The sequence below is a fragment of the Vanessa cardui genome, chromosome 2 (genome assembly GCF_905220365.1).
Source record: "Vanessa cardui chromosome 2, ilVanCard2.1, whole genome shotgun sequence".
In the NCBI taxonomy this organism is placed as follows: Eukaryota; Metazoa; Arthropoda; class Insecta; order Lepidoptera; family Nymphalidae; genus Vanessa; species Vanessa cardui.
Window position 1 is genome coordinate 11,285,780 of NC_061124.1, and position 25,138 is coordinate 11,310,917.

The 25,138-nt window shown below is 34.6% G+C and overlaps 2 protein-coding genes across 3 annotated transcripts; one reads left to right on the plus strand and one right to left on the minus strand.

The window, feature by feature from the left end:
* Positions 1-201: 201 nt before the first annotated feature.
* Positions 202-5,985, plus strand: LOC124537947 (DNA polymerase alpha catalytic subunit). The gene is made up of 10 exons (XM_047114935.1): positions 202-364; positions 441-638; positions 743-927; positions 1,024-1,251; positions 1,353-1,928; positions 2,271-2,462; positions 2,597-2,854; positions 2,978-3,107; positions 3,197-5,647; positions 5,759-5,985. The coding sequence occupies exons 1-10, from the start codon at positions 349-351 to the stop codon at positions 5,983-5,985; spliced, it is 4,461 nt and encodes a 1,486-aa protein (XP_046970891.1). The 5' UTR covers positions 202-348.
* LOC124537935 (uncharacterized protein CG7065-like) lies at positions 5,739-23,683 on the minus strand. 2 transcript variants are annotated; one of them, XM_047114911.1, is made up of 23 exons: positions 23,409-23,683; positions 21,816-22,027; positions 18,881-19,042; positions 17,939-18,056; positions 17,725-17,857; positions 16,864-17,017; positions 15,946-16,112; positions 15,379-15,479; positions 15,267-15,291; positions 15,014-15,074; positions 14,356-14,426; positions 14,001-14,112; positions 13,193-13,379; positions 12,234-12,387; positions 11,656-11,859; positions 11,421-11,501; positions 11,172-11,318; positions 10,514-10,790; positions 10,150-10,350; positions 8,694-8,852; positions 8,200-8,345; positions 7,773-8,058; positions 5,739-7,687 (listed from the first exon to the last, which is right to left on the minus strand). In XM_047114911.1, exons 2-23 carry the CDS (start codon positions 21,918-21,920, stop codon positions 6,194-6,196), a joined length of 4,545 nt encoding a protein of 1,514 aa, XP_046970867.1. In that variant the 5' UTR covers positions 21,921-22,027; positions 23,409-23,683; the 3' UTR covers positions 5,739-6,193. The 2 variants fall into 2 exon arrangements, with proteins under 2 accessions (XP_046970867.1, XP_046970875.1); XM_047114919.1 differs by lacking the exon at positions 21,816-22,027.
* Between the last annotated feature and the right edge of the window lie 1,455 nt (positions 23,684-25,138).

Consider the following 25,138-nt stretch of genomic DNA (forward strand, 5'->3'; position numbering starts at 1 on the left):
TTTGTAATGTAAGGTTGTAATGTAAATAAAAACAACATTATAAAAATATTTCGCTTTTTTACCATACTAAAATAAACACTAATAAAACAATTTGTTTTACACCATAAACTCATATTAAGAATAATTAGAATTACTATACTTTGTTTTAAATGGTTATAGTGGTTAAATAGTACTAACACAAGTTTTAGAACGAAGAATAATTTCGCGCCAATTCCTAATGTCAAGTATCATAACTAAAACTAACTGCTTTTGATTATTTAGTAATTTGTGATCTATTCGTTTAAATAAAAAAACTATTTAATATAACGTTTTTTAAAACATTTCTTTTATGATATATAATTAAAAATCATGGCAGATTCTTTAGGTAAGTGATTTTCTAATGACATCTTTCACAAAAGTTCGCATTCAATATTTACATATATTTTAAACAATATTTTCAGCTGGTCAGAGAGCCAAAAGGCAAAAAGTTGATAAACATGGTCGTATGACGGCTTTAGAAAAGCTGAAACTACTTAAAGGAAAGGGCTCAAAACATAAATATGATGTGGACGAAATGGAGAACGTTTACGATACGGTCGACGAGTCCGAATATAGTGAGCGAGTTTTGCAGCGTCAAGAAGATGACTGGATCGAAGATGGTTAGTTGCTGCTATTTATGTACTTTCTAGATTTGCGTCTTTGAAAATAACTTATTTTATTTGCTATGTAATCTATCAAAGGTAAAAATAAATTATTTATATAGATGGCACTGGATATGTGGAAGATGGTAGAGAAATTTTTGATGACGATGATGGAATTGATGATACATATGTTGCAACAAGTAAGGAAACTGGCCGGGGACAAAAGAGAAAAGCCAAAGTAGCACCACCATCAGGGAAAGGCAATATAAGAAATCTCTTAGGAGCCATGCCAACTAAGAAAAAAGAGGTAAGCCATTTAAAATATTTTATAGATAGGAATATATAACAAAGGTATTTAAATAATCAATAAATTAATTGGCATTTTATATTTATCTAATTATAGGATGTAAAAATATCAGAAGACAACATTTTATCAGACATAATGTCAGATTTGGATGGATGTACATCATCTGCAATCAAACCAAAGTCCTTCATGCCAAGCAAAACTAATATTATAGAATCAAACAAAAAAGAAGCACAAAACTACTTTAAAAACTTGTCAAGTTCAGTAAAAAAACCTGCTCCAGTTGTTAAAATCGAGGAAACTGATACATGTAAAAAAGAAACAAATGTAAGTAAACAAAATAATAAATATTATAATTTCTAACTCAAATATATGTTTTAGAAAAGCCAATAACACGTATTAAATTAAATTATATTATATTTATTCAGGATCAAATCAGTCTATTAGAAAAACAGTCAAATGGTCACGTAGCAAAGAAATCTGAATGGAAAATAGATAAAGAAATAAAGAAAGAATTGGAAGACTCTGCAACTCAGAACATAGAAGAGTTTCAGACACAAGAAATTAATTTTGATGACGATTTTAGCAATGATGCTGCTTTGTGTGCTGTTCCTGAAGTCAAAGAAGAAACTCCCACTGTCTCTAACACTATAACAGATGTAGCCGAGGAATTCTTGAATGAAGATTTTGAAATATTTCCAACTAAAAAGGAACCCAAAGAATTGAAACCTTTGAGCAGCAATTGGGCAGATCAGAATCAAAACCAAGTGGTTTCAACTGTTCAAACCGATGGCCAACTTCCACTTCAAACTAACAAAGAAGGGGAAAAAGTTCTCAAGTTTTATTGGTTAGATGCTTGGGAAGATAGATTTGTTAAACCTGGAGTCATTTATCTATTTGGTAAAGTTTATGTGAATCCAGCAAACAAGAAGGCAGGATGTGCATCTTGCTGCTTGGTTATAAAAAATGTTGACCGTCAATTGTTTCTGCTACCAAGGGAATATGTAAGTCTTCATTTTTGTTTTTTAAAAATAATTACTTATTTTATTTCCAATCAAAACAATTTAAATGATAGTAATATTTATTGTTAAAATTGCTGGCCCCAGCTGGCCGCAAATAGCACGAGAAAAATGGACTTCTTTAGAGGAGGCCTTCACCTTCACCTGAGGAGGGGTTCTTGCTATAAAAAAAAAAGAACTAAAGATTGTAAAAACTAGTAATAATTAACTTTCTTTTTCTTAATAGTCATAATCTTTCTTTTTTCCAAAATTGTACTAAAAGCAGCACTTTGCAAGAAATAAAAGGTTTTTTATTTTATAATATTTATCATCTAGTTTTTTTTTTAGAAATTAGATCCGATAACATTAGAACCAACAGACCAAGAAGTCACTATGATGGATGTGTATCAAGAATTTAACAGTGCAGTGGCCAGTGAGTTGGGCTTAAAAAATTTTAAATCTAAGAAAGTCACCAAAAATTACTGCTTCAACCTGCCCGACATACCTGCACAGTGCGACTATTTAGAAGTGAAATATTCTGTAAGTTTACATTTATTGAGATATATCTGGGTTGTCTCAAATTTCCTTCCTTCAAATCCAAGAATCAATTTATTTATTGCAAATGAAAGTGATTTCTAAAGATTGTTTTCTACATTATTTAATTTTATTTACAGGCTGCATTACCACCACCCCCAACAGGAAAGAAATATTCAACATTTTCTCACATATTTGGCACAAATACTTCGTCTTTGGAGACATTTTTGCTCGATAGAAAGGTCAAAGGTCCCTGTTGGTTAGAAGTGAAGCAGGTGGAGAATGTCCAAGCTAAAGTGTCATGGTGTAAGCTAGAGGCTACTTGTGAGAAAATGGAGCAAGTTAATGTTATAAGAGATGATAATGATCTTGAACCACCACCAATTGTTATTGCTACGGTAAGTTTATTATCGTCTTAATCAATTCTGAATATTTACTGCATATTGATCAGTAGATAGAAAGGAAACTAATAATTTTAACTATCAAAATAATTGCTGAAATATTTCATTTTAATTTTATAGCTAAATATGCGTACTGCGACTGATCCAAAAACAAATAAGACAAAAATTTTGATGTTGAGCTGTCTAGCACACAATTCCTTTCAAATACATAAGCCACCACCAAATCCACCATTTCATCAGCACTTCTGTGGTAAGTTTATATTAAAATAAAAGTTCTTTTATGACTATAAAATAATTCAAATTACAAAATATCTTTTATCTTAATAATTTCACTTACAGTAATGACGAAGTGTAATGACATATGGCCACTTGATCTCAAACAACATTTACCACAATACAAGGCGACACGACTGACCAAATGTGAATCAGAGAGAGAACTACTGAACTTTTTTATGGTTCAGTTTTGGAAATTAGACCCAGACTTAGTAGTGGGTCATGATTTGCAAGGCTTTCAACAGGACTTGCTTATTGGTAACATCTTAGATTTACGTATTCCGAATTGGTCCCGCCTAGGACGACTTAAGAGATCAGTTGCACCTCAAAGAAAATATGCAGCCAAGGACGCATTTTTAGGAAGACTTGTGTGTGATATAAAACTTTCTGCCATGGAACTAATACGAGCACGAAGTTTTGATCTTGATACACTGTGCGTAAATGTTCTTAAAATGAAAGAAGGCGATCGCGTTGATGTAGCTCTCGAGGACTTACCACGTTACTATGAAAGTACTAATGATCTCCTGCAATTAGTAACACTAAGTATGCAGGATGCTTCCTACATATTAAAAATAATGTGTGAACTTAATGTAGTACCCTTAGCATTACAAATTACTCAAATAGCTGGTAATGTAATGTCTCGAACTCTAATGGGTGGAAGATCTGAAAGAAATGAGTATTTATTGCTACATGCTTTTAATGAAAAGAATTATATTGTGCCAGATAAAGTCTATGGTAAAAAGGTAGTAGTTGATGATGCAGATGGCGACGAACAAGAAGAAGCAGGTTCTAGTAATGTATCCAAAAAACAAGGTAAAAAGAAAGCTGCATATTCTGGAGGTCTCGTTCTCGATCCTAAAAAAGGGTTCTATGATAAACTAATTCTTCTGATGGATTTTAACTCTTTGTACCCAAGTATTATTCAAGAATACAATATTTGCTTTACAACAATTAAAAGGAAAAATGGCGCAGTACTTGACGACGATATAAATAACCTTGTATTGCCTGGTCCAAATACTGATTTTGGCATCCTTCCGACTCAGATTAGAAAACTCGTGGAAAGCAGACGGGAAGTAAAAAAACTAATGAAATCGCCAGACTTGCCACCAGAACAATACATGCAATATAACATACGCCAAATGGGCTTAAAACTCACGGCAAATTCTATGTATGGATGTCTGGGCTTTACACATTCCAGGTTTTATGCTAAACCACTAGCAGCCTTAGTCACGATGAAGGGTAGGGAAATTCTAATGGATACAAAAGAAATAGTACAGAAGTTAAACTATGATGTTGTATATGGCGACACAGATAGTTTGATGATAAATACTAACTGTTTAGATTATGACTATGTTTTCAAGATTGGAAATGATCTAAAAAGAGAGATCAACAAAAAGTACAAACAGATTGAATTGGATATTGACGGAGTTTTTAAATATCTGCTTCTTTTAAAAAAAAAGAAATACGCTGCTGTTTTAATAAGTAAGAATAAAACTGGCGAATTCACATTTACCCAAGAACATAAGGGTTTAGATATTGTTAGACGTGATTGGTCACAATTAGCAGCGGAGGCGGGAAAATTTATACTAAGCCAAATACTTTCCGAACAAACAGCCGACGAGAGACTCGAAAGTATTCAAAATCATTTAAATAAATTGAAGGACGATTTAGTGAGTAGTAAAATACCATTATCCTTATTAACTATCACAAAACAACTTACCAAAAATCCTAATGAATATGCTGATAAGAACACTCAACCACATGTCCAAGTAGCATTGAGGTTGAATGCTAAAAATAGTAGAAGATTTAAAAAAGGTGACATTGTACCGTATATCATTTGTGAAGATGGTACTGCTAACTCACCCACACAAAGAGCTTACCATATAGAAGAGTTGAAAAACTCCGAACATCTTAAAGTGGATTACAAGTATTACTTAGCACATCAACTTCACCCCGTCATATCACGTATATGCGAACCAATAGAAGGTATGGATCCTGCGCGAGTAGCCGACTGTCTTGGTCTGGACCCTTCTGGTTATCGACAAATTATTAAAAAAGAAAACTCAAACACTGAAACATATGAGGTTGAAAACGACCATGAAAAATACAGGCATTGCAAAGAGTTTACGTTTGTGTGTGTAAACGAAAATTGTAAAAATGAAAACAGAGTTCGAGAAACATTTGTTAAATTGGATAAAGAAAATATAACGTTTTTAGAAAAATGTCAAAATCCTAAGTGTACTGTAAAACCAGTCGATTATGTGGCTTGTATTCAAAACCAATTGACTCTGCAAATGCGACAGTACCATAACCAGTATTACGCAGGCTGGCTATCCTGTGAAGACCCTGCTTGCGGATACCGCACGGTTCGACTTCCTCAAACATTTGCTGGTGGCTATCCTTTATGTAGACAGTGTGAAAAGGGGGTTATGTTCAGAGATTACACTGAAAAAGATTTATATCTTCAGATAAACTTTTTTCATTTCTTATTTGATGTCAATAAAAACAATACATCAAGTGAGTATTAATATATTTGAAATTTTAACATATAATTTGTTGTATGACATGCACTATTTAAAAATTATGTTAGAACTACTTGTATATATAAAATTTTATTTTTTTTTTCAGAAACTAAAGTACCTGCACAAATCATTTCTGCATTTCAAGTTTTAAAAGAGTCTGTTGAAGACATCCTGGCACACTCTGCATACTCTATAATTAACTTATCAAAGTTGTTCAGATTTTTCCGCCTAGATAATAAAAATGGAAGCAATGTTAAGTCAGAACCTGTGGAAATAGATATAATGCCCGAAACTGAACACATTGATGCTTTAATGGAAATGGGGACCTACTAGAACTAAATATGTAGTCTTATTTGTAAATACAATTATGTTTCCATTATAATGTACATATTATTTACAAGAATTGAAATAATTTTTAATTAACAAATTTTATTTCTTTAATCCTGTTTAATTCATTTATAATCAGGAAACTAAATATAACACTGTAAATAATAATGTGAAAATGCACAATTTTTAATGTTTCATTATATATTTATGGTTTTTAATAAAAACCGCGGCCACGACCTCTTGTTTGCTTTGCAAAACCTCTGCCTCTACCCCTAAAGTTATTCTTCTCAAAATTCCCATGTTTCTGTCCACCAAACTGCTGCGCTTGATTCCCATCTTGTCTATTATTAAAGTTGTCTTGCATTCTGTTGCCCATAAAATTGCCTCTAGTCCCTTGATGAAAAGAGTTGTTTGTACCTCTTGCTACACCATATGACTGATCTTGACCTCTCGATCCGGGTTTGAAATTGTCTAATAAACTGGGAAGCCCCTGATTGTAATTATCCTGAGGTTTTCTTATTCCTTGGTTAAAGTTGTTTTGTGTTTGATTATAAGTATCTTGAAGTCCACGAGGTCCTTGGTTATAATTATCTTGTGGTACATGTTGTCCTTGGTTATAATTATCTTGTGGTCCATGATTTGCTTGACTATAATTGTCTTGAGGTCCGCGTGGACCTTGATTGTAATTGTCTTGAGATCCCATTGGCTTCTGGTTATTATAGATTTCTTGAGGCCCTCTAGATGCTTGATTATAGTTGTCTTGGTATCCTCTTGAACCCTGACTATAAATATCTTGAGGCCCTCTGGGTACTTGATTATAAGTTTCTTGAGATCCTCTTGACCCCTGATTATAAGTGTCTGAAGCTCCTCTTGATCCTTGATTATAATTTTCTTGAGAGCCTCTTAATCCTTGGTTATATTTATCTTGAGGCCCTTGTGATACTTGGTTGTAATTATCTTGTGACCCTGGTGACCCTTGATTAAAATTTTCTTGAGTCCCTCTTAGTCCTTGATTATAATTGTCACATGGTCCTTGTGGCCCTTGATTAAAATTACCTTGAGGGTTTCTGACCCCTTGATTAATATTTCCTTGACGTTCCCATGCCTCTTGGTTATAACTATCTTGTGATCCACGCGAGTTCGGTTCACTACTATTTTGGAGACCTTGATTATAACTATCTTGAGACTGTTTTAAACCAAGGTTATACAAATTTTCATTTTGTACATTCACTTGTCCTGTCATATCTGAAGTTTGTCTAGGCTCCCACGCAGATGTACGGACATCAATTAGATTGTTTTGGTTCCCACTATAATTTGGTATATTTGGAGTTCTAAGGAGGCCTTGCTGATTAGGCATAGTTTGAGTATTAAACAGCTGTTGAGGATTTAAAAGAGGATTAGGTTTTTCAATCAATGATGGTTCAGGTAGATCACCAAAGGATCTTGGCTGTGTATTACTAGTAACAACATCAGATGCCACTGCTGAAGTTGGAGTTGGTGCAGGTGTGGATTGCAAAGATGCTTGAACTAATGCTAAGAGATCAGTTGCCGAAAATATATCTTTTTTGACATCATTCGAACTAGCTGTTGTTGCAGTCGACTCAACCACCTCAGGAGGAGCTTTTGACTCTTCAAGAGACTTCTTAACTATCTCCATTTCTTGACGAATTTGATCTTCTTTTACTTTTTGTGTAGCAGATTTAAATACCTGTAAAGCAAAATAAAAATAAACAAAAATATTTCGCACTCAAATGTACTTAATGTATTGAAGTAATTATTTTAAGCAGACATACATCTTCAACAGTATAATCATCATCATCGTCACTGGCAATATTAATAGGTTTATTCTCGACGGACTGAGAAGACTTTTCTTCATTGATCGGAGCGTTAGTGGCCGCAGCACCCACATATTGCCTTAATCTCTCGACGCGTTGCGGTTCACGAGCTTCGAGCTTTTTAAGGTAAGCAATAAGACTATGTTGCTCTTCTGCAGAGAGTTCATTAAAATTCTTTAATAATGTTTCCAAATCAGAGTCTGATAAACCATCCATCGCATCAGGCAGATCTTCTTTCTCAGCCCTGTAAAATAAATGTTGCATAAATGGCTTATAAAATAAATGTATTGGTAAAGTATATATAAAATCTATTATCTGTTCTATATTTTTTTCCTTAAATTTTAATTAATTAATATATTTTGTGAGCGAAAGTTATCAAGCTTACTTCTTATCGTCGTACGCGGATTGTAACATCTGTAGGGCAGAAGCAGTGCTACCAGCGGGAGCGCGAGTTGACTTATCATTAGCAGCCCTTGCCTCAGTCTTCCTCTTCGAATCTGCTTCTCTCTTCTTTGCTTCAGCCATTCCAACCTAAAGGAGACACTTTATTTTATCGAACATGTTGCACAATTATGATTTTGAAAACAGACAACTAAATAGGTAACCACTGAATAATAAACTTTTAGATTTATGCATTTAGAAGCGCATCTTAAGCTCCATATAACCTAACATCTTTTGATGTTACGACATAATTCTTCAATTTTAAGAAATCTTAAAAAGTAATTTAAAGAGTACTATTAGTGTTTTAAGTATAGACTAGAGGCAAGGCTTTTTTCTCAGGCAACACCACACACACTCCTCGGTTTCGATCCTAAAGTCTACTTTAATCTGCACTAGACAGACATAATAGAATAAGTTATTATTATAAGTGGGACTAACCACTGCATCGACAAGATGCGCGAGTTCTTCTGATGACACATCCGTCTTTCCCTGAGCGATGAGTGCGGCGGCCATCTGTTGTGCGATTTGTTCACGGTCCACGGCCCCCACGCCCGCTACCGGAACCGCCTCTGCACTACTCTTTGCACTCGACGCTTCCTGCAAATGGAACCAGATATGTTTTTGTATTAAGGCCTTTCATGAGATCGCTTTGATTTGAATAATATAAATAATAAAAATTAAAATACATTCAAGAATTATAATTATGTCATTTACATTATGCTTAATAAACATACATAACTAATAAGGAATTTATAAGATTGTTTGGCCATTTCGTTCTTGAGGTGTACAAATAAATTTTAAAATTCTGTCTGTTTGTTATTTTAGACTTAAGATTACGTTAGAACTGCCGACACTTGTTACTCTAACGTACCTGGGCGGCATTTCCGAGCGGCTGGTTTCAGAGCGGCAATGTAACATAACGCGAACAATACACTATTCTTAGAACAAAAAACTCCTGATATTCTTCTATTTACAAGTTTATTATGTCTCAATGTGACGCTTATGTGTGCAATGTATATGTACATTATGATATATGATGCTAAGTTTGTTATAATGTTAAATAAAAATATGACTTTCATTTAGTGACAGTTTGTCTGGGTACCACTGACAGAATAGGTACCACCCAATCATCCAATATTCTTTTTTTTTTTTTTTTTTTTTTTTTTTTTTTTTTTTTTTTTTTTTTTTTTTTTTTTTTATGGTATAGGTTGGTGGACGAGCAGATGGGCCACCTGATGGTAAGTGGTCCCCATCACCCATAGACAATGATGCTGTAAGAAATATTAACTATTCCATACATCATCAATGTGCCACCAACTATGGGAACTAAGATGTTATGTCCTCTGTGCCTGCAGTTACACTGGCTCACTCACCCTTCAAACCGGAACACAACAATACTGAGTACTGTTATTTGGCGGTAGAATAACTGATGAGTGGGTGGTACCTACCCAGACGGGCTTGCACAAAGCCCTACCACCACCATTCTATCGCTAGGAAGCATATCGGAGATCAAATAATAAAGAAGGCAATTTTAAAATAAATCTTAAAGGTTTACTTCATTGCTAAATTGAGCATTCTGACATGTTATATATTATTATAAGGAGAATTAGTGTGACTTTCCGAACGCCACGCGTCAAGCTGACAGATGTCTTTTAAAATTCTTTCTCTTTTTGGCGGGACTGGCGGGAGGTGGCGCGAAATACGGTCAGGCGTATCATTGTTTTACTGTTTTGTAATATTATTAGAAAACCAGAAATTGATTGAAGTATTTTGTTGTTAATTATTATTATTCTATATCCTTGCAATAAATTTGTTATAAAAGTAATTTTGGTTTGTTAATATTATATTAATTGACTTTATCAAATGTTGCCTGCAGTGCGGTAAGAATGCCTACCTGCTGCTTCCGCTTCTTCATGCGCGTGTCAGCCTCGTGCAGCGTGGCGGCGGCGCGCACGACGGCCGAGCGCACGGCCGCCGCCGCGCTGCCCGCCACCAGCCCCGCCTGCACCGCGCCCTTTAGCTTCTCCTTCGCAGTCTCGATCAGCACCACCGCTCTCTCGGTCACCAGTAACTCCTCAGATGAGTTCGCTTTGTCCTGTTATACGTCTTACTTTAAGTTTATTTGTAGTTTTTGATTTTTTCGATTCAAGTCATACAGACTTGACTATTATTAGTCAGAGATCACTTTTCAAACACAATTGTCGATATATTTTGAAACATGCTAAGCAACTTCTCGACTGACCAAGATCTAACAGTACCTTTTCCATCTTCAATGCCTCAGCGAGTAAGTCAACGATCTTAGGACCCAAGCTACCGAGGTAATCTTCAAGCGCTACCAGCAACCTCAGTGTAGCGACCACGTTCTCTGCTGACCCGAAATCTTGCGGCGCGGAACCCTTGTCACGGTAGACATCGCGCCGACGTGAGTTGCGGGATGCCACGCTACCGGTGCGCGAGCTCGGAGCGATGGGCGAGCGAGCATCCGGCAGCGAGCCCAGCGAATCGTCAGAATTCCACGGGGATAAGCCGTCATCACTGAAAAAGTATATCTATTTATATAATAGCTAAGCACGATTAACTTTTTTACTTACCTAATAATACCTGAGCTGGGATAGCCGATAATTTCGGTTTCAAACTCAGGCAAGCACCGCTATACTATATGTGCTTAATTTGTGGGGTAGGTTTTTTTATAGGACAAAAACATCGGCTAAGAACGTGTTTTCTAAAATTCCAACCATAAGGAGGTAAAATGGGGGGTTCACATTTAAGGAATCTTTCTATACTTGTAAAATAAAAAGTACCATTGTACGAAATGATTTACTAGATTCAACAGAATTATGCGATAAATTAACACAACAATATGAACTAGTTTAAGAAATGATAGGTGTGTTGGACTTATAATGTAAAACAACGTACGGTTTCAGCTCTTCGTCTGATATGAGTACGGTATCGGTGAGCAAGGCGCGCGCGGGGCTGTGGTTGCGCGGCGCCGACGCCCGGCGCGACAGCGGACTGCGCCCTCGACGCACGGCGGGCGGCGCTCCACGCCGACTGCTCTCTGGTCTATGATAAATCATGTATATTATATTTTGTTGGATATTAATATTTTTGGCATTATTAATTCTATAAGCAGACGTTATTGCGTAAACAATGTCATAATCTTACTTGTGCATCGGACTGCGGGAGCGTGTTCGTAATGAACGTAGCGGAGAGCGACGCCGCGGTGGCGAGCGACGTTCTGGGGACCTAAAAGTTTGAATTTTTTTGTAGCTTACCAGTTTTGCATCTTTATATTTATTTCTTATGAACGTCTTTCGTTTTTAAATATACTACAGTGGTATATTGGAAACGTAAGTTAAAAACTAAGTTTGTTTTCATGAAATAACCTCTCAAGATTTACCTTCGTTCTCGATAATCGGGTGTTCTGCGCTTGGTCTCCGGAGAAATCCTCCTATGAGGAGGCGAGCGTCGCCTAGGGTCCGGACTTCGCCTCCTAGGCAACGGGGATCGATGTCGCGGTTCTGGTGACCGCCGGCGATCCGGCGACCTGTGTCGATCAGGAGTCCTACGATGTTCCGGTGTCTTTCTACGCTCTTGAGGCTTCCTTTGCAACAAATAATATCAAAACATTAAATCTACTCTCATAAGTCGCACGTCCAGTAATTCGAACACATGTATTGCTATATATTATTTATATATTATTTATTATAGTTTATATATTATTTATTACACATTAGTATATATTATTTAATAATAAATAAAAAAAAAATAAAAAATCAGTGTGGGCCACGTCTCCCAAGAAGACGACAAAAATGATGATGTTTAGTATAAATATAAAACGCCAAAATGTTATTGAATATAAAATGTAAAAAAAGGCACGGGCATTTGCGACTCTGTGGATGTTGTATTTTAAATAAAAAAAAAAAAAAAAAAGTCGCACGTCCGCCTCCCGCTCACACTAGGCCATAGCAAACGTACTTGCTGTCGATGCGATCGGGCGGCGTGAGTCGCATGCGCCGGTAGATCTCAGTGACGGTTGCCCGCAGCTCCTCCTCGTGCAACTCTTTCATGCGCCCCGTCCAGAATACGATCCACTCCGGCTTAAAGTCGTGTTTCGTCGGGTCTTTGCCCTCTGTGACGAAAAATAATGACATTATTTATACCCAGATTTTGACTTGCTTTTATCATTGCCACAAAAATGGCTCATTTAATAATATCCTATATTCTAATCAGATCTTTCACAGTCATATTTCAATAAAGTAATTCTTTTGAAGGGAAACGAATACATGTATTGCTCATAGTGATGGCAGACTGTTTGGTCAAAATCAATAAAATCAAAATAAACTTTATTCAAGTAGGCTTTAACAAGCACTTTTGAATCGTCATTTTACAATTAAGTGAAGCTACCACCGGTTCGGAAAGTAGATTCTACCGAGAAGAACCGGCAAGAAACTCAGTAGTTACTCTTTTTTAACATTTAAAAAATACGTCATGTTAATTAAATACAATTATTTCAATTAATGTATCCTGCTTGGAAGTCAACAGGTATTAACTCCACGCTTTTTTATCATCTACAAAATCTTGTATCGAATAATATGCTTTTTCTACCAATGTATTTTTTACAAACGATTTGAATTTACTAAACGGCAAAGTTAAAAATTTCTGCGGAATTTTATTATAGAAACGGATACCTTGCCCCAAGAAGGATTTATTGACTTTGCGGAGTCGGAAACTTGGCGTTATAAGTTTATCCTTACTTCTAGTGCATATACAATGATTATCACTGATTTTATCAAAGTGATCAATGTTACTGTGAATATACATGATATTACTATACTATATTACTCTGTTAAAAACATCCCGAAGAGTCTCTATTATCGGTCAAGTTAATGAGATAAGCGGTAAAATCTAATAGTTGCATGAAAATATGTACCCACCGGCCTGTATTTCCTTGTAGCGCCGGTTCCAGAACTTCTTCCACTCGTCGGGGTAGAAGGGATGCTTCTCCGGGTTCTTCTCGTGGTAGGCGAGCGCCTTGCGCGCCAGCTCCTCGGCGGAGGCGCGCTGCTCAGCCGCCAGCTTCACCTTGTACTCGTAGTTGGGCGCGCGCGAACGCTCCGCCGCCTGCCCACACAACACACACTTAGCACTCGAGCACAGGAACTGCTTGTTACATTCAGTAGCAACATTACAAACATTAATCGAGTCTAGTCTTTTCATCTATACCGTTTAAGGAAATGTACTGTGACCGAGTAAACAAGACCATCATGTTTAGTATTGTATTGAATATTGTATGCTAATGTTGCCAGACAAACTATGTCTGTTGTTAGTTTTGTAGTAATATTATAATGGTAATTAAAGATTTTTAAACTTTTATTTTAAGCTAATTTTCATATCAATTATGTATTGACCGGCTAAATAAAATTTTTGGATACTGTAATAAATTAAAATTTTTGTGTTTAAACAGGAAATTGTGTTATAATGAATATAGTTGTAATTCTAATAATAATTATTTTTTATTAAGAGTGTATCAACCCTAATTATGACGACTCAAGGTTTGTTTACTAAAATTCCAGATCGAATGTGGCTGGAGTATAGTATTCAGAATACTTTACATTTTTTTTAAAGAGTTTTAGTGTTACTAGAAGTCCCATACAATCAATATAAATATTATTATTATATAAATATTATTATGCTTGTCCTTAATTTTTATTTACAATGACTGTCAGCCATTATATAATTTACCTTCTCTTGAGACTTGGCCTTAGTATTCCGTATGGCAAAACGTGTACGGAAAGGATTATCCTTTACCCGCTTTTCAGGATACGGCTCATAGCGCTTCGACTCCAATTTGCTCCTAGAAATATTAAAAGCACATATTAGTTTATTTTTAATCAACAACATTTAAGCTTTACAATAGCAGAAGACGATTGTGTGATTAACTACGTGCAGGTACCCTAAGCTTGTGATGTGGCTTTACATTTATTCAACAGTGCCCGTATGAGCCTACTCGATCACCATAATATGAGTACTGAGCAACACCGGACACAAGAGAGCTAGTGACACAACGTGTGTAGTGTACACGTGCGAAGGCGCCGACCTGCAGTCGCGGCGCGGCTCGGGCTCGTCGCTGACGTCGGACAGCGCGTCGGCGGCGGGCGCGCGGCGCGCCTGCGGACACACACTCGGCTCAGTCGCGCTCAGTGCTTTACCAGCAATTATGGTAAAACATGTCCAGAAGTGGACCAGTACACGCTAATCATGTTGATAATGTTGATGAATTTTACAGATTTAGATTATATTGTATAGTAAGACATAAATTAGATGTAGCATCGGAAAATGCAATGGAATGAAAATAAAACCGATTAGTGCCGATTTACACAACCAATAGAAATAGCTCCCTATCGCGCCATTCGACGCTATTCGTCGCTATAGATTCACACGTCAGAAAAAGCAAGTGCATGTACATCGACGCGTCAAATTGACGAATATATTAGGTCATATGATATTACAAGTTATTACTTTTGTTTAAAGATCATATTCGCATCAGAAATAAATATTCATAATTTGGGATAGCGTGATCAATTCGGATGTGATCGGTTTTACGAATTTTGCCGATGCGACATCTAAGTTGTGTCGTACTATAACTATTTAAATTAAAGTAGAAACATAAAACTACTTGTACTAAATACGATGAAGTATACATTAACAAAATTCTTGAAATATTTAATAACATAATCTTAAAAAGTTATACTCACGCTGTAGTTAGCCGGTTTAGATGGCGCCGCGACGACGGGGGGTGATGGGTCGCGAATTTTTCTGTAATTTTAAATACTATTTAAATCTAAACATTCATGGAAGTATCGATGTAAAGCTTAAGGGGTACATTTATAAGTACTAAATGAGACAACAATCATTCTACAGTAAATTAATAGGAAAATTTAACAAAAATCTGAAATTATAATAATATTTGTTAAAAAAATCATAAATAAATAAAGAAAGCAAGCTCACCTGCCACTGATCTTGCTTGATGAATCTATAATGTATAAAAAAAGTAATCGTTAAAAGTAATTTGAAACAAACAATTATAAACAATAAAATATTAACACTTTGAAGGCCTTACCGAGAGAGGTTATTAAATCTGCATCAACTACTTCCTCGAATGTGCAATCATCTGTTTCACAGAAGTGATAGCCTCGAAAGATCCATTGATGAATTTGATTTCTGAAATTTGAATTTTACAATAAATCACAAAATTTATTGTTATGATGGTCAGAAGTTTACCTATGTTTTAGACTCCATCCGTAACATTACGGGCGGCTAAAGCAGTTTTGTTTTAGGAAATGCAATAGAACTATAAATGAAGATATTGAATATAAGTGAATTGAATTAATTCAATTTATTTTAATACATAAATGAAGTATCATTTACTGAGCAAAATCTTATTCTTAATCGAATCTCAGTTCGGCCGGAGTGACCAGAACATTACCCATGTTTTAGACTCCGTCCTTAATGATACGGACGGCTAAAGCCGATTGTTTTAGAAAATGCAATAGAACTATAAATGAAGAAGATATTGAATATAAGTGAATTAAATTAATTCAATTTATTTTAATACTTCTTCATTTACTGAGCAAAAGCTTATCCTTAATCGAATCTTAGTTCGGCCGGAGTGAGCGAGCCTTCGTACCTGTCCTTCTCGTACTCCTCCTTGTCGATGTTGATGGGTCGCAGGCGGCCGTACTTGTCCTGTATGCGCGTGGCGAGGCGGTTCATGATGACGGCCACGCCCTCGCGGTACTTGGCGTGGCCGCGGTACGGCGTCAGCAGCGTGCACGCCTTGCTGAAGTGACGCAGCTGCGGACAACGATAGATTACAGCTCTACTTCGACTGTTATACGCTTAACTAGCTGGACTTTAATGACTTTAGTTTCTGGTGCAAACTACAATATTATATATTTATATTTATTTCATAGTTTTATTAATAGATTCATATTATTTTATTTTTTAGTAGAGCACCACCCACCTTATATTCTATGACCTATCCTACACCTGTTGGTTGCCTGGAAGAGATCGCTATGTAGCGATAAGGTCGCCAAAATTGTACGCCTGTTATATCTAGGCCATATCTTTCTCATTTGTATTTTTTTTTATTTCACTGTGTGGTGTACAATAAAAGATAAACTAAACTAAACTACAAGCAACAACAACAACAACAGCCTGTAAATTCCCACTGCTGGGCTAAAGGCTTCATCTCCTTTTGAGGAGAAGGTTTGGAACATTCCACCACGCTGTTCCAAGGCGGGTTGGTGGAATACACAAGTGGCTCAATTTCTATGAAATTTGTCACATGCAGGTTTCCTCACGATGTTTTCCTTCACCGCTGAGCACGAGATGAATTATAAAGACAAATTAAGCACATGAAACAGCGGTGCTTGCCTGGGTTTAAACCAGCAAACATCGGTTAAGATGCACGCGTTCTAACCACTGGGCCATCTCGACTCTTAAACTACAAGCAACCATAGACAAAAAAAGAACCATCTACTAATTTTTTTAGAACTGTATTGTAATTTCAATTGACCTAGCAATATATGAATAGCTAGCTTACGAGATAGTTGTATCGGTGCCAGAAGCAGGTGAGATGGTTGACGATCGTGCGTGGGTAGCCTTGCTTGATGCACAGCACGCAGATGTAGGAGGGCTCGTAGTGCGCCTGCTCCGGGGGGTGTTCCACCAGGTACTCGACACCGAGCAATGGCGCTCTGGAAATTAATTTTATTTATTGCACACCAATATTTAAAACTAAATTTAACATTTGGATTAGTAACACGCATGAGATACACGTGTACAGGTACACGCCTGTGTGTGTTTCTCTTCCAAGCAACCTTTGAGTAGAAGACTAATAATATATTTTATGAATCACATAATAGTAACATTCAAACGTCACATCCTAAATTGAACGCATTATATAATAATATTTACATTTGATAGCGCAAAAAATTTACTCATATGAGATCTTACTTGGTGGTAGGGATTTGAACAAGCCCGTCTGGGTAGGTGCCACTCACTCATCAGTTATTCTACCGCCAAATAACATTACTCAGTATTGTTGTGTTCCGGTCTGAAGGGTGAGTGAGCCAGTAACTACAAGCACAAGGGACATAACATCTTAGTTCCCAAGGTTGGTGGCACATTGACGATGTAAGGAATAGTTAATATTTCTTACAGCTTCATTGTCTATCGGTGATGGTGACCACTTACCATCAGGTGGCCCATATGCTCGTCCGCCAACATATAGTAACAGCCTGTAAATTTCCCACTACAGGGATAAAGGCCTCCTCTTCCATTAAGGAGAGGGTTTGGAACATACTCCACCACGCTGTTCCAATGCGGGTTGGTGGAATACACATACGCCAACCTATAGCATAAAATAAAAAATATATAATAGGGCAGCAAAAATAGCACGCACTTGACGTTGTCTAGCGTTTCCTGGATGTGGCAGACCACGTTGCGATACTTGTCGTACTTCAGATCCAGCTCCGAGGGGTTCTTTTTGTATATCTCCACTTCCTCCGCCATCTTCTGCAGCACTTTCTCCGTCGCTGTACGTTATTAACGACAATCTTTAACATTAATTTTTTTCTTTATTAAATTAATTAATTAACGGTCAGTAATAACATTACCTGCAGTCTTATTATTGCCTTTCTCATTCAATACATATGGATGTTCCTCAAAAATACTCAGTGGCCAGACATTCTTCAAGGAGAGTTTAGATTTATGCTTCTTTCCCGATATATGAGTCTGTAACAATAAACCAGCTGTAAACTGAGATGCTCTAGAGACTAGAACAGTGAAACCTTAACTAAATATAAGGTTTAGGTTTATTGCGGGAAACGAGACATAATTTTTATGACGGAATACATAATGAGCATATGTGTCGGATTGGAGCAGTGATGGTATATACCTGTTGACTTCCAGGCAGGATATATTAATTTAATAATTGTATTAACTAACATGACTGTATTTTTTTAAATGTTGGAAAAGAGTAACTACTGAGTTTCTTGCCGGTTGTTCTCGGTAGAAACTACTTTCCGAACCGGTGGTAGCTTCACTTAATTGTTAAATGACGATTCAAAAGTGCTTGTTAAAGCCCACTTGAATAAAGTATACTTTGAATTTGGTTTTTGATGTTATAAACTAAAACATTATTTTGAACAGAAAGCTTTTGCCCATAGCATATGTCCATAGTTATTATTAACTGGCTGATACATAACTCTTCCAACTTTCGCAGAATAATAGGCTATTTGACTTGATTTTAAAATCCATTTTATATTATTTAGTAGAAATTAAAGAACCCAGTAAAAGTCGATTTTTTTATTTGTAGTAAATATTTGCCGAAAAGTGTCATATTCATAATTCCATGTTTAAATAACGCGCAAAAACGCTACTTGGACAATATGGAGCTGCAATGGGGTCGGTAACGTCACTTTCCTGTATTTTAATCTGTGGTACATATGGTAGAAAAGCAAAGTAAATAACCATTTTTAAACCCATAATATACACTGATTACAATAATTCACAATTTATTTTTCGCATTGTCAAATAGCCTATTGTCAATATATTACCTGTAAAATGCTCTCTCCGCTGCACATGGCCGCACACGGATAGCACAAGTATATCCACTTGCCGGAGATGTCGCGCCCGCGGCGTTCCACCATACAACGGAAATTCCCATCTTCGGTCTTGATCTTCAAACTGTTCAAATGTTGCTGGAACTCCTGCTCAGCCTGAAATCGAACGATTTTATCTATTACTTTCCAATAAATATACAATATAAACCTCCGATTTCAATGCGAAATTTTGATTTAAAATTGAATAAAAAAACAAATCGTTTTGGAAGATTAAAGCAGATCACAAAATTACACACATTCAGGGATCCGAATCAAAAATAAAAGAGACAAAAATTTTATCCGTTTATTAAAATAAAATGTTTCGATATATTTTTTTTTTTTTGTGGTTATTAAACATACTTACCGGAATCCGTTTTTGAAAGTAATCGGGAAAAACAATGAACACAGCGCGATATATAACTGTCTACAGAATTATGTAAGAACCATAACCAACTGTACGAAGGAAAGTACCTTGTTTAACGTATCACTCATGAAAAAGATCCCAAAGGACCAACATACGATAGAATATTATACAGAAGAATAACTTAGCGCTCAAAACGTCACCGATAAGTCTTACGTTTTACGAGTTTGTGCTTAGAAATCCGCAAGTAGAACATTTAAGCTTTTTGCCTATTAGCCGAATGAACCATAACTGTTATAATTAAAATTTGATGAAAACATATGGATATTTATGTTAAGTGTATTATTGTTTTTTTAATTATTAACTTTGGGTCTTTTATAGCTTTAAGCTCAATAGCTTCCGAGCAAAAAAATAATTGGTTGACAAATAGGGAATCTGTTATGCCTAAGCTTATTACCACGCTGCTTCATTTACGCACACAAAATGTTTCCCTTTACCATTTCGAAAGCTAGCGCACTAGCTAAAAGCACGTCGCAATTTTCCTTCTTCAGATACACAATAAAATTTTATTTTTCACTATAATATGACCACATAACAACTTTTACCTTTAACAGTAAGTAAGTAAGTAGCTTGTCCATTAGTAATTCAGAGGATTTTTTATGATGTTTTCTTTTTTTCAGAAACTTTTTGCTTTATTAAGTACTTAAATAAAAAAACTCGATAAAGATGGTGACCATAATAACAAATACTTTACATCTGTTTGAAGGGTACTTTTTTATATTACATCTACACAAAAAAAATAGCTCTTCAAATTGTGATAATATTTTCAATTCAACTTCTTTTAAAATAAATACAACATTTAAATAATTTTGCAAAACAAAATAATAAGAATATAAGGCCAGAATTTATTATGTATATTATTAAGTAGTTAAATTAATCTATTGTAATTTTTTAATGATTAAAGTAGAATTTTTAAAACTGACAACCCTTTCTTTCTTTTTTAAAGTTTTAAAGCATTTAAAAAAAAAATGATTTATGATTACGTTTTATATGAAGGTCTAAAAGTGAAATTGTAACTTTCCATACAATAAACCAAAAAACCGTTTATTTAAATTTGTTATGAGAAGATTAAATGATACTGTAATAAATAACTATATGCTACACTGACTTACATGAATATAATGAGGCATAAGTATGTGGTGACCATTTAGAATTATAAATTAAGCCTAATCAAAATGCACATCCATCTTCCAATTAATTAATTTTTCAATGGTATTAGTTTAGAGGCAGCAATGAAAACTAAAAGCATCATAAAAAATCTAGTTGCACATTCTAAAATAATTCTTTCATCTTCTTAACACACTACATCCATTAACTTATGGCATGGAATGAATGGCAACCTTATACAGGCTATAGCTTACGTTATATCAAGATCATTTAAGAGTTTCAGAAGTAATATGAGTCTGAATGAGGTTATTCTCGGTTTGTTTAAAATATCTGTCTCTAAATATACAGTTGAATGTTATGTTGCTGTAAATGAAAATTCTTTTCTATTTTAGTAAGTCTCTGAAAATCTTTCTGAATCTTATTAAGGATGTCCATGGTATGCTTATTTTAATTTGGAAAAAAAATATTTCATTTTACCCAAAAAAATCACTAAAAACTCACTATACAGATATATATCGGACATTTACTTTTATACACAATTATTGAATCAATTATTAATTATTTTAATGTTTTCAAATGCACTGATTTTCTTACAGCCAATGTAACATAGGGAACTATAAATATTTTTCATATTAAATAAAATCTTAAAAAGTAGTATTTCACTGTACTTTACTGCTATTGCTTACTATAAATCCTAAGTCTATTAAAAATACCTTGATAATTAATCAAGTAAGTTACTTAGTTACTTTACTGATTAATCACACCTTAACATAATGAAATATACTGTTTTATATAAAAAACTGGCACTGATTAGGATTTTTTTTATAAAATAACTAATCAGATGGGCCACCTGACAGCAAATGACAAATACTGCATGTAAACATTGCCACTGTAAAAAAAGCATTTCCTATAATGTTCCTAACTTGAGGCCAACCTTGGAAATAAGAGGTCACAAGCTTAGTCTATTGTTACGCTCGCTCACACACCCTACAAACCAGAAACCCAACAAACAAACTGGCTATTGCTGTCTGGTGATAGAATATGTGATGAATATCCACTCATGCTGCTGGTACCTAATGTCCAAATATTATAACTAATAATACAACTATGTAGGTAACTATTTATTGGTTTATAAGAACTGTTGTCTTTTAATCTTTCTTTCTAATATAATATTTAGAAGAGTATTTTATAGTTAGTGGATATAGGAAAGATCATTTTATTTATTAAGAACGAACCTTAAAGTATGTTTTGAATCCTTGGAAATTTCATTTTTTATAATAAAATATATGACTATGCCATCATAATTATTAAAATGAGTCATATTTTAATAAAAAACAAATAAAAAATGAAATATTATCTTACCTTTGTACAAACAGATGTTGATTCATCAATATCAAGCTTTTTAGGCACTTCTGTTACAGAATCTTCATAGCCCTCCGCTCCGGGAGGGCAGTCCGGAAGGTCCATCTTGAGACACTAAACACTTGACAGTTTATGACCACAGATTGGTCATAAACTTTAATCACTTATATTTTTTCAATAATTCTTCTTTCTTCAGTCTTCAAACACGGAAACTGGAAAATACATCATTGTAATAAGCATATATAATATGTATAGTATGAAGAACATTATTATGGTAAAAACAAAATGATACTTACACAGCATTTGGGATACTTACTTAGAACATGCATGCTTGTATCATCACTATGATTATGCAAATGCATTTAGTGATTTAAATTACCTATATTACATATCTTTTTTCACTATTAACTTGTAGTATTAATCTATGTTTAATCTTAAATGTAAAACATTCAAAACCAATTTATAACTACACTAACTTATATAAACAGCTGCAACATAGCAAGTCCGATTGATTTTTGTGTTTGTATGTATATTAAATTACTGAATTGTTTTAGTACAATATTATGAACTAATTTTTCTAATTATTGGAATGTATTTAATACAAGATTCATTTTTTGATTGAATATCTACTGGGTTATTTGATTATTATGAATACAAAAATATATCTAATAAGAATGATGGCAATTTAAATATTCACATCATTCATCATCACATATATCATGCAACATTTAAATTACTTATCTTAATCCAATTAAACCAACATCCACATAATCATTTGCTTGAACAGGTTCATAGATAAAACTGTTAAGAATAAGTTTTATTAGATTATAAAAAATAGATGGATATTATTTAAATTACAGAGTTAAACAGTTGGTTCCAGCCTACATAATCCTTCTTAATAAATCATTCCAAAAAGGTTATATATGTATGTATGGAGTTTGGCTGAGTTGAACTCCATTTCAAACAAAATACAAGTTATACATCACCCCCTTTTTACAAATTATGTTATTTATTTAAACAATCCTACATAGAATCTATTTATAAAATTATGTTCTTAAGTTAAACCCAACAACCTTATGTTTTACAAAATACATATATTATGAAAGGCTCCACAATTGGCTGTTATAGAATTAAAAAACCAATTTTTATTTTTCTGACTACACAATCATAACATATTATCTTTATATATAACACTAAAAAGACAATTGTATTACAAATAAAGAATAAATATTAACTTCAGAATGTATGGAAATCATGGTAAACACAAATATCATTATTTAATTATTTGATATACCATTTTTAACATTTCATACCTATCGGTTAATCATTATACATATTTCTAAAAATAAGTTAAAATTTTCACCAAAGTACTTACCAATAGAGGCTGTTAATGACACTCACTTGAATTCATTAAAATTAAATTATATTAAGGGTACGTAAATATTCATGACCCGGCAAATTGTTCCTATTATAGTTCGTATATTGAAATGTCTTTCGTGTACAAATGTTATATTAATTTAGCATCAGGATCTAAACGTATTAAAACACATTTTTTCCTATTTTTATTTAATCATCTAAGGTATTAATACTGACCTTTAGACGTCGCCGTGGTGACTTTTTCGCTAAATTTTACTGTTTGAAATGTACACGGAGTTGTTACATGAAATCACAGGATCCACTCTGCTAACATATTTTATTGAATATTAACAGAATAATTATAGCAGTTAACGTTAAAGTTCTAATGAAATATATATCGCAATTCACCATATAATATTCACAATTTAATATTTTATAAAAATAAAATATTTAATATACCAACAGCTTGGATAAAGAAGCCATTAGCCAATTTATTGTCCATAGACAAAACGTAGAAAAAGTATCTTTTTCTTATATCATAGAGTAAAAAAAATATTTTAATGATAGCCGTACACGTAACGATATACAACTAAATAATATTGTAGGTGTTTTAAAGATATTAAAGATTGCCACAAATTTACACATGGGGCTAGTAAAATCTGAAAAAATATACATTACTTAATAACAATATAATTGAAAACGATTTTCTATATTTTGGAAAACAAAGAGGAATAAGTTCAATAAAATGTTTTATCCTATATTATAATATATTTTTGAAAACGTTTTAATGACATGATTTGGTGATATATTATAAGTTAACTGATTTTCAATAATATTTCACCTGTTCGTGGCCTTATAACGGTCTCCCCGTTATAAGCTTCAAGCAAAAGGAATGCATAGCGACGACGCCTTCTCCCCATTCCGCTTCGATCGACCTTCCTTTAATCGTATCCTTAAGCGCCGGCTCCGTAGTTTCCTTCTGCGAGATTACCTTTGAACAGAAAAAGACGCGATTTTGCGGCGATTATCACGCTCGGCAACGAAAGGTGGCGATAGTCACCAGAGTTCTCGTAGTCTGTAGTGTAGTGTAAAAGAGATGTCACGAATATTCGGCTACTACTCAGCATTCGGTCTATTCGGCCATTATTTTCAATGCTATTCAGCCGCATAGTATGTATTTTTTGGCCGAATACCAAATACCAAATCATGACAAAAAGACTCGTCATATTACTAAGATTCCACATATTTATTAACAAATTGCAATCTCTTACTCGGTATAATTGACCAGTGGAAAATTGTGACAGATGAAATCAAGTTTTTCCGCATGTGTTCGTAGCAAACGATTACGCTTTTCATCGTAAATAATACCACGTCTTCCGCATAATTATCATGAAACTGTCGTTGGTACATTTCTTTTGTTAATCGATTTCAGTCAAGTTTTTTTCTTACGAAGTTCAGAGGAATCGTCATCGGTACTAATAAATTAATGTATATTCTGCCGCCGAATATTCGGCGCTTCGGCCGACAGCCTCGCCGAATATTCGGTATTCGGCCAAATCACTATTCGCGGCAACTCTACTCTAGAGCCCCCACGTGGTACACTCCATCAGGGTGCGACGGGCCGTGTACAAAAACGCGCCACACTCATGGCAGGCAGGCTTCATTTCCCGCCTCTTTCATAAATACATTTTAATTAAATGTTCGACTTATAAAGGAGACCTGAAATGGGCTGTTCCACTATGACCGTATAAATGTGCCACATGGCGCCATCACATTTAAATGAATAAGGGGAATTAATTTAAAAAAATCCATTTTAAAACAATGTAATCTATATTTGTAAGAGAATACGGAAATATTCATAAACCTTTAAATTTTCCAAAGTACCTACAATATATTTACGGTGTCCAATTTCAATAAGATAAAAGTATTTGGTATTGCATTATTACGTTATAATGGAAATTATCGTA

Bases quoted from the DNA above. Each gene is read 5' to 3' on its own strand.
- LOC124537935 (XM_047114911.1), bottom strand. From the start codon at position 21,920: ATGGACCTTCCGGACTGCCCTCCCGGAGCGGAGGGCTATGAAGATTCT. The intron at 13,380-14,000 runs GTAAATTATATA...TTGTGTGGGCAG, and splicing joins AGGCCAAGTCTCAAGAGAAG to GCGGCGGAGCGTTCGCGCGC. The intron at 7,688-7,772 runs GTATGTCTGCTT...TTTGCTTTACAG, and splicing joins ATGATTATACTGTTGAAGAT to GTATTTAAATCTGCTACACA.
- LOC124537947 (XM_047114935.1), top strand. The intron at 2,463-2,596 runs GTAAGTTTACAT...TTTTATTTACAG, and splicing joins ATTTAGAAGTGAAATATTCT to GCTGCATTACCACCACCCCC. The intron at 3,108-3,196 runs GTAAGTTTATAT...TTTCACTTACAG, and splicing joins ATTTCATCAGCACTTCTGTG to TAATGACGAAGTGTAATGAC.